This window comes from Meleagris gallopavo, chromosome 2, assembly GCF_000146605.3.
Source record: "Meleagris gallopavo isolate NT-WF06-2002-E0010 breed Aviagen turkey brand Nicholas breeding stock chromosome 2, Turkey_5.1, whole genome shotgun sequence".
Lineage (NCBI taxonomy): Eukaryota > Metazoa > Chordata > Aves > Galliformes > Phasianidae > Meleagris > Meleagris gallopavo.
This window is the reverse complement of record NC_015012.2, coordinates 58,318,053-58,331,745: the sequence shown is the minus strand read 5'-3', so window position 1 is coordinate 58,331,745 and position 13,693 is coordinate 58,318,053. Positions and strand designations below refer to the sequence as shown.

The window sequence follows — 13,693 nt, the reverse complement described above, 5'->3', positions numbered from 1 at the left end:
AAAAAAAAAAGCTGAATATCTGAAGGTAAGTTTAAAAACAATCTTGTCGTAAGTTGAGTGTAAGCATTTGCTGTCCTCACCCCCTTGTTTTTCCTGCTGCAGCAAACCCCGCTCTATGCTAGTGTTAACTTTGTGTTGCTGCAGAGTTAAGTAGGTCAGGGAACTGAACCAAGTGAAAAATAGCCAGGAGGAAAAAATATTAAGTGTTTTGAGCTGGCTGAGTTCCTGGATTGGGTTCACTGTTTGGCTACACAATTGCTTGTGCCAGCCCAGCTCAGGAAGTGGTGCAAGAAGAATAAGTGATAAAAGTCTTGGATCTTGCAATTGCTTCATCCATTTAAAGCATTACTGCCAACAGATGTTTTTACAGCCTTAAATTAAAAGCTCCCAAATTGTTTACAAGGCATGCAAAGTGATGGTTATTTTGGCTCAACTTTTCCATTAAGTCATTTAAGTCATTTGAGAGAATGATGTTCTTCAAAAGCAGAGGGAAGCAAAGAACTTCATAAATGGCTGAAGGCATCTTTTAAGGGCAGCAGTGAGACAAAATTGGGTTTCTTAATACTGACTACTACTTAAAATTATTCCTACATCTTTTCAAATGTCTGATTATATGCATTTACTGGAAAAAATATTTACTTTTTTAACTTGACCCATACAATGTTGCTAAGGATAAGTTCCTAGAAAAAAACATCGGAATGTGAAAATATTTTCAGTTTCTGCCTGTCCTTAAGAGAGATCTGCTTTTCTCTGTTAACCCTAGGCTATTTTTATTGGTTTTGGACCAGGATTCAAATTTCAGACTCAAGTTGATCCATTTGAAAACATTGAAGTATATAATTTAATGTGCGGTAAGTAGAGTTGATGGGGGTCTTCTTTGTTTGTTAAAAACATAAATCTTTTGGGTGTCATAAATCTTTTAATAACAAACTTCTAAATGTCCTTAGAAAATTATCTTTAAGACTTTCTGCCATTTTTCACTAGTACCTGAGATAGGCTCAGCTTCTAAAGGACTAATTACTATTGAGGCTGTGCTGTTCAGGCTGCTTGTATCTGTATTTTCTACCAGTCACTGTGAGCGTTCCTCTGACCTGCTCCAAAGCTGACATTTTGACTCACCAGTATTAAAACTACCTATACCACCTTCCTCCTGCCAAAAACACACCCTGCCTTTCTTTCTCCTGTTTAACTAGAGGCTTAATTCAATAATGAAACCTTTTCTGGCAGAGCAGAAATAGTTACTGTAGTATGAGAATGGAGGTATGGGTTCAGCTGCCAGGCAGCTGATTTCTGAGAAGTCAGAGTCATGCTCTGCTGCCCCATCCAGTTTTTCATACACTTGAACAATCCTTGTATGTTCTAGTACGTGTAATCTTATTCGTTGTTTTCCTTTATCATATTTTCAATCTTTTATTGCCTTGATTTAGATAGGTTTTCAATTTAGTTAACTGAAATTGAGATTTCTGTTTTTGGAAATTGATTGATACAGTACACAGTCTTGATTCATATAATAAGCCTTCTCCCAAATTCATTGATGCCTGTCATTCAATTTATGTATTGTGGGTTTGGATGTTTCCCTGTCCATTCCCATTCTCTAGTGTCACAGCAGTTTTTTCATCTTTCAATGAATGGTAACTATCTCATTAGCCTACAGTCCCATGACTTCAGAGTCTCACTCTAAAGGTAGTCATCTCTTCAGTTGCATAACTGCTGTGGTTAGGTTCCCCGTTTCTCTATGATTTTTCACTGCACCAGAGAAGGGGGGTTCATTTCAGAATATCAGACACCTTGCTGCCCTCCTTTTTTTCACCCTTTCAAATACGATGTTACTGTTACTTTCTGTGTCCCTTCTTTGTCCTCTCCTTCATGGTTTCTCCAAAAATTCATCACTGTTTTTTTCTGCCGAGTTCACTTATTCCCCTGGAGGTCTTCACCTGTTTTCCATTATCTCCTGCCTCCTTCTCTCTCTTACCAGGATCCATGCTTGCTCTAACACCTGCTTCTGTGAGAGACAATTTGTTACCAAAGGGTTTGATCCAGAAAGCACTTAACGGGAGCACTGCACATGCTTGAGATCAGTGGCAATGTTCAGGTATACCATATTTAAACCATGTGTTTAAATTCTTTGCTGGAATAGGAAACAGGTTGGTGTCAGAAAGTGTGCATCTCACACCCTTGTGTGCTTTGATGTCTTCTCATGTTGTAGTTGATTTCTTTGAGCCTTCTACTAATGCTCCCCCATTCCCTTCTGTATATGCTGTGTGGGAGTCTTTACTGACATCTCATAGAAACAAGTTCAGTGGCAGATCAGATTTCTTATATTCACTCATCGATGTCCAGATTTCTTCCATCCTGTATAGAAGGAATTAGAAGCCAGCACCTTTACTTTTAGATAGAAAATGATGAAATGAAACAACTTACTAAAACATTTCCTTGCCCAGGGCCTTAGGTACCTTCTGGACTGCAGAAAGGCATATTCTTTCAGTCAAGTCCCTAAGGTTTCTCTTGGAAGTCTCTGACCGCACCTTCTTCAGAGGGCAACCAAAGAGAAATACTGTTTGCATTTGTGCAGCACGTCAGCACTTAAAGCATAAACATCAGATATGTACAACTGATTGTCTTCTCTGAATGAAAGAATTTCACCTCATGTTTTCCGAAGTGTTCAAACTGCCAGACTTCACAGAATTGCAGTATGGCTTGGGTTGGAAGGGATCTAGCCTGATCCAGTGGGTGGCAACCTTGACCATGGCAGAAGGTTGGAACTTTAAGGTCCCTTCCACCCCAAGCATTCAGTGATTCTGTGTATGATATTATTTTTTTGTGCTTATTCTGTACCTCCTTGCAAGCAGACTAATTCCACCCTGAGCCCTACCTGAGAATATATATATTGTCTTAAGTGCTTACATTGTTTTTCCTTTCAGTTGTTCTGAATAGCAAGCAGTGCAGGATTGTTAACTCACTCTTGCTTGTAATCAACCATAATTGCTATCACAACACAAGCAGCAATGTATTATAGTTTGTTTTGTCCTGTGACTTGAATTCTTTCATAGACTTGCTTGATTTGAAGCCAGCCCCAAACAATGGAACCCATGGATGCCTAAATAATCTCTTAAGGAATCCTGTTTACACCCCTCACCATCCCAAAGAAACAAGCCATCCTTCTGAATGCTCTTTTGTGGGACAAAGAACCTTTCCAGTGAGCCTTGGCTGCTCCTGCAGGACAGCAGTACGTACCGAAATGGTTGAAGTCATCAAGGCATATGTCTCTGTTGTATTCAGAGTGAGACTCAGGATTCTCTAATATAAATATTTATCTTGTAGTTTTGCTACCTGGTTGTTTTTGTTTGGTGTTTTTTGTTTTGTTTTGTTTGTTTGTTTTTATCTGGTCTCAAAATCATGTCTTGTCTGGAGTTAGAGAGCCTATATTTGCATGTTCATTATTTGGTTTCCAAATGTAAAGCAACATTCAGCTCTAAAGAGTGTGGAAAACACTGCAGAAGCAAACTTTGATGGGAAAAGCATTTAGTTATTACTTGGTTCACTTTACTATGTTGAAATTTCCTTTCTGTGACTATGTTGTATGCTTGGGATTGATTTTCAAAGATGTTGATACACTTGTGGCAAAAACAGTGTGTTTCTGCACATTCCCCATAGCTCCTCTGCAGTACCTGCCTGTGAGTTTTATACAGGCTTAACTTGCAAGGCAGATGTGTTGCATTTATTATTTTAAGTAGTGGAATATAAATTGCTTTGTGAAACATGTAGTAAAAAATCAATGTTTTTTCTTTATAATTACAGGGCTTGCCAGTAAGAGATTTTCATCAGCGTTTAAATCTTACTGAAACAGAAGGTAAGACATTTAGCTTGTAAAATAGAATGAAAATAAAAACATGAGGATGATTAAAAATGTAAAATATTTGATGTCTAAACTTCTGAACAAATATCAAGCACGTAGTTAAAAATTCTTTGAACTACTCTTTGGGGTTATAGCTCTGTCGTATATATGTAGAATTCAGACACAATCCTACTGAACCGTGTGTTCTGAAGTACACATGTATCTGTGTATATGTGTCTTTATGGTGCCTGTTATTACCTGAAATATTTGAACTTTCCAACACTGAAACAATGAGTCTTCCAGAATGAGAAGCAAAAGTGGTGAATGGAGAACTATGTGATAAGAAATCCCTGTAAATATTGACGGCAAGGTGGCAACATACTTCTAAAAAAGCACAGAATATTTTACACGATCTGGTTATCATGTGGTTTTAAATCATTTTTTTCTGTGCTAATACTGTATTTCAGTTCTATGAGCACACTTGTGCCAATTTGAACTGCAGTTTGCAAGGCTGCATATGTATTTATAACTTGTAAAGCAAAACACATTAATTAAATAACGGAACACAAGTTGGAATCTAGGCCTTCATGCTAACACTTTAAAAAATGTAGTCATAGCAATTAGATCGTCAGAAAGGAAAATAAGTTGATAGAAACCTTGCCAGGTATTTGCTCATGGAACCTTTTTTCTTAAGCAAATAATATCTGTATTTGTTGAGAAACTGCTGTAGCTCACTGTTAAGAATTGGATTTATGTCAGCTACAGGCAGGATCCAGTGCTTGATGCTTATTCAGGACTAATTTAAGGCTTCTGTTGACTTGTGTAGTTTGTCCTGGCACAAAAAGTGAATAGTTTTCTTGAGCATTTTCCATTGACAGCAAGGCATCTTTTTAAAGTGTGTCCCAAAGACTTAAAAATCACTCTTTGGTATTGCATGGGAGCAGCGAAGTAAAATCCTATTAGTAGGATATGGAAGCATGTGCTTTATTCATAGCGTGTAAGTAGTTTCACTGAAACAAACTATTAATGTGTTGGTAGAAGCCTGAGTGCCCTGCTGAATATGTTTTGGAGAAATATGCCAGGCGTGTAATATGTTTTAGTCCCATTTTGTAAAAATATTAACCGAAGGTTCTAAACTTACACTTCTGAAACACTAGGATTTTAGCTTGGATTATCCTAGGTTACTGCTGATCTTTTTTAAAAATTACTTTTTAAGTAATTTGCTTTTAAGTTGTATGAATCCTGCACTTATTACATACATTTCTTCCATCTGTAACAACACCTTCTCTATCAGCCAGCCTCGATACTCCTTGAAAGTATTCAGAGTTTATTGATTACCTCTGCATATTCTGACATTGTTTGTTATAACTTGACAGCCATATAAGAGCAATTAACTACTGCTTCTTTAAGTTTTATGGAAAAAGAGAACAAATGATCAAACCTAAAATGTTTATCTTATCCATGATGGGTAGGGAAATGAACTTGACTTCATTGTTTTTTTTGTTTGTTTGTTTTTTTTTAAGTTTGGAATTGAATTCCTCATTTAAAACAATTGCCTTGAAGTTGAAGATTTGTGGATGGCAGTAACCTACTTAATGAAATATACCTGAAGCTTTGGTCCCCTTCTTTATAATTCCATACATTTAAGAATTGAAAACATTTGCATATTCAATAATGAAGTAATATTTTTTATTATTTTGAGATATTTTCATGATGTGCTAATTTTTCTTAGTTTTTATTTTACACTAGAGAACTAGAAACTTGAAAATACTATTTTTTGGTTGTTTCTACCCAAATAAATATTCAATGTTTTGGTGAAATTAATGTTTATCTTAAAAAATTCTGAACCTTCTTGCTGACATTTTTGGACTGCATCAGGTGAATGCAAGAGCATGTGTTTCTTATGATTCTGTTCTGTTACATTTTTTTCACTATTATTGTAAAAATCATAAGAAAAATACACTGTAAAGTATTTATGTTGCTAACTCGGCTTTTCTGTTCAGTTTCTTTTTAATGACTATCCCCTCTTTTGATCCCACATACATTGTTTCTGTTACTTTTTTAAAGGAGAGTCTTCACTACTCCGTTGGATGTGATGGTTGGTGAATGGATATAAACAGGCATTGCCCTAGGCAAGGATCTGGCAGAAACCCTGTGCAGTATATCTTGGAGGCGCTTCTCTTTTTTGTATACAAACATTGTAGAGAAGCGTGATCTGAGAGAGAGGGGGGGAAAAGGGTTTTATGACCAAAAGGTTATAATGACCATCACAGTCATTATAAAGTCATAGAATTCTTAGAGTAGGAAGGAACCTTTTAAGGTCATCTGGTCCAACCCCCCTGAAATGAACAAGAATACCTGCAGCTAGATCAGGCTACTCAGAGTCCAGTCTAGCCTGACACTGTGTGTCTCCGTAGCCAGGGCATCCACCATCTCTCTGGGCGACCTGTTCCAGTGCCCCACTACTCTTATTGTAAAAAACTTCTACCTTATATCCAATCTAAATTTCCACTTCTTTAGTTTGAAGCAATTTCCCCTTGTCTTATCACAACAGACCCTGCTAAAGAGTCTGTCCCCTTCTTTCCTGTAGCTCCATTTTAGTCCTCATGCATCTGAAAATCTAACTTATTTCACGGTATCATTCGTTTAAAGGATGATGAAATGTAGAGCCATAAATGTCATTTCTTCAAATAGCTTTGTGCTTTATACTAAAACAGCCCCTTCAGCAGATTTGAAATCACCACAATTGGTTTATTTCTCAGCTAAATGTTAAGTAAAAGCAGATCCCACATTGTATATTTATATCAAAGCACAAAGTCAACTATGATTAAAATTTGCGTTTTATATCCATCCACTATTTTAAAATGTCACAATGTGTTGTTTTAAACACACTGTAAAACTGAACATTGTACATTTGAGTTATAGATGTTGGCATATTTCTTTATATGTGTATTGTCAGTTAATTTCTTGCCTTATAGAAACTACACCTTTGATACAAGAATAGAATTTTTCTTTTTTTGTTCTATTACTATGATTTCTCTATTTAGCAAGTAGAAATCAGGGCAATTTTAGGTGTGTAAAAGATTAAGGTTCTCAACAACCATTATCAATTGAAATCTAACAAGCATTATTTCTACTCCAGTTAAGAAGATAGAGACACTTACTTTGCCCTACGGACGGCCCAGGGTTCTGCAGAAGAAACATAATTACTGCCTCCTTTACCATTACCGCTATGTAAATGGATACAGCAAGGACTACAAGATGTCACTGTGGAGTGCATACACCATTAACAAAAATGTAAGTATCTGAAGAAATGTTGGAAGCAACATTGAAAGGTAAAAAGATTGAATGACAGTATTCCCACTTTTTGGAAGAATAAGAGTTGGCTTTGACTCCTTCCTTTTTCTCGGCATAAGCTTTTGCCTCTGAAGAGAACAGATGCATGAGGAAGTGAGGAGACCATTGCCACAGAGACTGAGAGATCCTGTGAATCTGCATTTACTCCATTCCTGGCAATGTAGGTCTGCTATAGCAGTCTGCCAGATAAAGCAGTGTACGTAATAATGTAGGACCTTTTTGAAAAGATAATCTCTGGTCTATCTGTAAACACTGATGCCTTGATTGAATCCTTCCCTCAGAAGATCATTCTGATTGAGTTTAAAGAAGTTGTTGATTAATCTAGACTTTGCTGTTCTGAACCATGTGCTAAGATGTTCATGCAGATTGCTGATGTTAAGAATGAAAGTTTTTCAGATTGGTTTTCCAATTTGTAGAAAATTTAGAAACCAAGGCATGCTTGAAGTGGAATTAGGACTGTAGAAGATGCTTTTTAGTTTGATTATCTGGGCTGTACAGGTTTTAAATAATGGCCATTATAGGTAAACCAAACTAAGCTCTGTCCTGCTTTTCCCTGAGTTTCTTGAGAGGTCAGTGGCTCAAAGCAACCAGTTATTGTAACAAGTGGCCCATTAGAGAGAGATGGCTGCCTCTGACTCTTAGCCTAAGCGTATGCATTCACACAAGATCAAGTTAGGTTTAGTAGGGACCTTCCAGTTTTCCTTTGGAAGGGGATGTTATTCTTAACTGAAATACTGCAGTTCTGCTTATTTTATTTACAGAATATGTGCAGCAAATGGGAGGGCTTGTTTTTCCTCAGCAAAATAGGGACAACATTTAAATCTTAAGCCTCTTTGCACAACTGAAAGCAGCAGTGGGTAAATATTTAGAATTCTGCAGTCCCCCACACTGAACAAAATATTGCAAGTCAGCTATTTAATTTTAATTTTCTAGTGATACTTTCTTCTTGTTCAATAGGACAATTGGATTTCTACCGCAGAAGATATTTCCAGCTGCTTACACAAGGATGTTCGTATTCCTTCTAATCATAACCAGACGTGTTCATTTTACAACAGTCATCCTAGACTAACTTATGGATTTCTTTCTCCTCCAAGTAAATACATTGCTTTTATTGTACAGCGCATGTGATTTAAGTAGTTTGTAATGCAGGAGCTATCTTCTTTTATAGATATTTCTGATTAAGAACTTGGAGCAATAGTTGCTGAATTATTACAGTTCTTTTTAGCATATGAGAAAGGAAAACATTGCACATGCGTCAGCAGTTGTTGAGTAGTCCAAGGTCATTTAGTTTTTCCTGAAAGCTTTTCAACTTGTCTGGCTTCTAATGTGGCATCTCATAGAAGAAACTGGAAGAAATGTGTAAACCTTGAGTCAAGTCTGGCAAACTAATAAACTGCAAATTCATTTTGCATGACCTCCATTAGTTGGAACTACCCAAAGTAAAATTGAAACATTTGTCTGTAAATGTAAAAACGTCTTGATTTAAGTTTATTTTATGTTTGAAATTTACCACTGTGTGCCATACATGACTTTTGGTAAAGGGACTCAGCATTTGATGTAAAGAGTGCAGCTCTGATTCTCAAAAACATATTTTGAAATGTAGTTAGCTTTTTACAGATGGTTAGATTGCATGTAAACTGGTGCTGGTCTGATTTGGAAGCATTTTACATTGGTTTTATGCTAAAGTATTGAGTGAAGGTTATTTTAACATCCATGCAAAGTGTCGTTTGCAAAGCTCAAAGAGAGCTGTTCTTGTGCCTAAGTTGGTCTGACACTCAGGAAGTGAATTTTATTCCCTTTCCCACTGCTCAAAAGTCTGTTCTGATATTTTAAAATATTAAAATAATATGTACACTAATATACCTTCCAAGTGCAATTACTGTTGCTGCTGATGAGATTGTTTTATTTTGAACCTGATCAGCTTATACTGAAGTTAGTATTTGTGCATCAACTTTGAAAAGTGAGTTTAGGTCAGCTCCACCTTAACATCATAGCACTGATCTTTCATCTTGTATTTTTTTGTGCTTTTCGGTTTTAGATTTTATGAGAGATGTAAAGAAATCTCATTATGATGCCTTGCTCACCAGCAACATTGTGCCAATGTATCCTGCATTTAAAGGTATTTTCTTTATATGTGTATTTTGCTTACTTCCAAACACCACAAACAATCTCAATTTAGCTTTGTCTGTGAAATCAGACCTCCCCAGATCCTGGATTTCTCATCAGTGAGAACTTCTTGAAGTAGGTCTCATGACCCTTATGAAAAAGACCCAGCATTATTAGCTTATGGCTAATTACACATTGGTGTAGTATAGACATCGTTATTATATGACTGACATTTTTATTTGCATTTCCCTACCTACCTAAACAAGGTTTTATACAGTATCTTCTAGATAACCCAAGTGCCAGTTATATAATAGAATCATCATCATAGAATGGCCTGGATTGAAAAGGACCACAATGATCATCTAGTTTCAACACCCCTGCCATATGTAGGGTCACCAACCACTCAACCAAGCTGCCCAGAGCCACATCCAGCCTGGCTTTGAATGCCTCCAGGGATGGGGCATCCACAACCCCTGTGGGTAACCTGCTCCAGTGCATCACCACCCTCTGTATGAAAAACTTCCTAATATCTAACCTAAATCTCCCTGTCTCAGTTTAAGACCACTTCCCCTTGTCCTATCACTATCCACCCTCATAAACAGCCATTCCCCTTCCTGTTTATATGCTCCCTTCAAGTACTGGAAGGCCGCGTATAATAGTAAGTTAAATTCATGTCTGTTTTAGGAATGTCTCTCAAAGTCAGATGAGTTTCCAGGCAGAAATTGAGAGTCTCTAACACTGAGAAAATAATCAGATTTCTAATATAAAAGATATGGGCTTTCCTGGGTGAAATTAAGCATGAGATGGTTGGCTGAGAGAGGTTAACATGTTCTTACTGTAAAGAAGCATGGTGCAGTCATTTCCTCATATAGATAATTAAAATGAAAGAGGTAAGAAAAGGCTTCAGGTACACATAATTTGAAAATGTTCATGAAATAGAGATGTGGGCATATATGCTAGCCATTCTAGCCTTGATAATGAGGCAAGATACAGTCACAGTTTTCTCTCGCCTTCCCTTTTTAGCTTCTCCATACCTTGATTTCCATGAAAGAAACCCAAGGCCGTAAGGAAGCAGTGTCATTATGTTCAGTCAGGTTTGTGGTTAGGGTGACTGTGAAACCAGAATGCCAGGAGATTTTGCAGTGTGTGCTACTGCTCAGGTAGATTAAAACTATGAAGATCTGTATTTTCTTAGCATAATATATTATGTATAGTATATTATTTTCCTAGCTTACTATGTCCATCAGTACTCTACTGAAAACAGCACAGTTCTATTAACAACTCCAATTCTGGAGGTGATGTATCCCATTTCCATTACTGTATTCTAGTGTTATGGAACTACTTCCATCAGTCCCTGCTGCCTGAGTATGCTGCAGACAGAAATGGTGTCAATGTAGTAAGTGGTCCCGTGTTTGATTACGACTCTGATGGGATCTATGATACCCCAGAAAAGGTGAAAAGGTGAGCTGCTTTCTCATTGTAATCCTTTGCTTCTTTCCTCCATTAGTGGTCACAAAGTAATTTTGATCCTTGTTAGCAAGAAAAGCATCTTGCTGAGATTGATCCTTGGCAGGTCATCCTAGTTCAAAGTGAAGCAGTCAAATGGACCTAAACAGATTGAGCTGTGTAAAACTCAGAAGCAAACAAAAAGAATGAACGTGTACTAGAAGTATGTCATCCTGAAAGGAAGTAAGAGAAGCATGTGGAGAAACATCCATTAGACTGAAAACTTACAACATTGCCTCTAGAACTGGATGAAGCAGGAGCTTACCCATGGTATTATGGCTTATATTAATGAGTCTGCGTATCTGGCAGTGTTCTACTACTGAGTTGTCAGCACAAGTGTACTAGTTACTCCCAGATAGAAAAATTGGTTCAAGATAACAGATAGGTGGTAAATTCTTGCACCTTTAAAAGTCAGTTCTTTATTGTTATACTTCACCATTTTGGGCCTACAAGCTGAACTTAATATGCAAAACATTGATCCAAAATATGCTGTCAACTTTGATTACAGATTAATTTTACCTCCAGATCCAAGCTTTCTTCAGACTGACTGTGGGTTGCTAAAAATCAGTGTACCACAGTACAACTCATTACTGCTATTTGTTCTTTGTACAAGAATGAACTTATTGATTTACAGGAATATCTTCTGTATTTCAGACACCCTGGTAACTCAGAAGTTCCCATTCCTACTCATTTCTTCATTGTGCTGACTACTTGTAAAAATACTTCTGAAACTCCTTTGAAGTGCAAAGGATCTCTTGATGCCTTATCTTTCATTGTACCTCACAGAGAAGACAATAGTGAAAGCTGTGCAGTAAGTAGTCTGTTCAGCCTTCATAAAGCCAGGCTTAAGTTCATTCTGCTTATGTATCGGTGACCAGCTAATTAAAGGCTGTAAAAACTCTACAGTCATAGCCTTCCTGAGAGGGAATACAATATTTTTGTGAACAGAATTACATTAAAACATGTACATATGCTTAAATGGGGAAAGTTTCCTGTTCAAAGACTAAAACTTACAGGTAGCTGAGTAGAATCAGAATATGTAGCTTTACCATAGACATGCTGAACAGATATTGGACCTCCCTTGTCACTCCTCATTATCACCAGCTTCCACTGATGCAGCTGCAGGTTCTGTACACTTAAGTAACAGCAAGTACTAAATTTGCACAAGCTTATTATTCATAGAATCCAGTGCTTTCTATTTGTTTGCTGCCAGTTACTGCTTTGTCTGTCATCATAAAAGATGAAAATATCTTTTACTAATTGATTAAATGTTCTTTTTTTCTGATATACATTTCACAAATCTTTTCCTCCTCTTTCCTATTAGGATGGGAGGTCTGAGTCGCTGTGGGTTGAAGAGAGAATGAAGTTTCACATAGCTCGGATCAGAGATATAGAATTACTTACAGGACTCAGCTTCTATCAAGACAGAAAACAGCCAGTATCTGACATTTTACAGTTAAAAACATATTTACCAACTTTCGAAACGGTCTGATTTTTCCTATGTAATATTTTTGTCCATTTTACAACATATGTAAATAGAATTTAATTGATGATTTTTTTTTTTAAATAAGCTGGAACATTTGAGAACTCTTGACCAAAATGCCAGTGGGGAGGAAAGTGGGAGCCGTATTTGTATCTCAGGGACTCCTGATGGACTATGTATATAACACAGGGTGGCAGCTTCTGTTGTTCACCCTTGAATATGGTAGAACCATGGCCATTATTAAATGCTGTCAATATTTGATCATCACAGTCTGAGACAAAAACAAAACTATCTTTTACATGCACTGGAGAGGAGGAGTTTTACAAAGCACAAGTTACGATCAATGTGGTCAATTTTCTAATTAGCAAATATTTTAAAGTTTTAAGAAATAACTGCATTATTGACCATTGAAATACAAAAAGCAGCAGATTTCCTTGAAGCATGAGTTATATTCTGAATTTTGAGTCTCGTGTAATAACACAGAATTGTGACACAAGAACCTATATTGAGTAAGCAATAAGACTGGTACCCGGCAAGGAATAAACACTTGGCTAAGGGAGTTCTGTTAGCAAGGATATGCTGGTGCTTTGCTGCCCTCTAGTGCCTCCAACACTGAAGAATAGTTTGATACGTATTCTGCGTGTTTTACATGCATCCTCAGAGTGAGCAGGAGCAATCATCTCACCCTGAAATTCAGAAAGAACCCTGAGCTCTCAGAAATAAATTTGCTACAAATTAAACTTGTATTTATACCTTTTTAGATTTGGTTGTGGTTTTGAAATCTACCCCCCTTTTTTTTTTTGCTCGAAGATTTTTTCACACAAAAATTGGTGCCAGAATGGTAAAATGATGACTTCCCATCACTACAAGTCAGTGCCCACAGGCTGCTCATTGGCAGCAAGCAGCCACATTCTCAATACGTTTTTAGCTGTTTCCTTTTTGCTATATCATCCAAATTCCAGCTCGCATAAGTTACCAGTCTTGAATACAGACACTGCCAGATGCAAATCCAGCAGAAGCAAATAATGAGCTTTCTTGGAAGCTCAGACCACACAAACAGCTGCTACAGGCACTCAGGAGTGTAGTAACTCCCTACTTTCCTAGTCCCCATGCTATCACCTTTGTAATTCTCCCACTCTCTCTGAAGAGGATGAGCCAAAATTGGCTCTGCTGTGTATTAAGTATGTATAATTGACTATGCCATTATGTTTGTCTCATTTTAAAAGAAAATACATCACGCACAAATCTGTTAGAGGACTGAAGACCCTGCAACAGATCAGTGAGGCATTTTACCTTGTGGCTTGGTCAGGGCAAGTTGGAGGCTGGATTCAAAGCCTGCTGAAGTCAACAGAAGCTGTTCTATTGCTTCAGTTTAAGTGAGCAGACATCCTGGGACCATTTTTTTT

General features: G+C 37.2%; 2 protein-coding genes across 2 annotated transcripts in view; one reads left to right on the top strand and one right to left on the bottom strand.

Moving 5' to 3' along the window:
• The window catches only part of CCN2 (cellular communication network factor 2), a 2,838-nt gene extending 2,505 nt beyond the window's left edge, over positions 1-333 (bottom strand). The window contains exon 1 of the mRNA XM_003204212.4: positions 81-333. Within this exon, the coding sequence (XP_003204260.2) occupies positions 81-333 (253 nt within the window). The remainder of the gene's footprint in view (positions 1-80) is intronic.
• LOC104909312 (ectonucleotide pyrophosphatase/phosphodiesterase family member 1-like) lies at positions 15-12,765 on the top strand. The gene is made up of 9 exons (XM_010707372.3): positions 15-851; positions 3,051-3,226; positions 3,799-3,850; positions 6,978-7,132; positions 8,150-8,285; positions 9,231-9,311; positions 10,627-10,759; positions 11,459-11,615; positions 12,129-12,765. Exons 1-9 carry the CDS (start codon positions 845-847, stop codon positions 12,294-12,296), a joined length of 1,065 nt encoding a protein of 354 aa, XP_010705674.1. The 5' UTR covers positions 15-844; the 3' UTR covers positions 12,297-12,765.
• Positions 12,766-13,693: the final 928 nt, after the last annotated feature.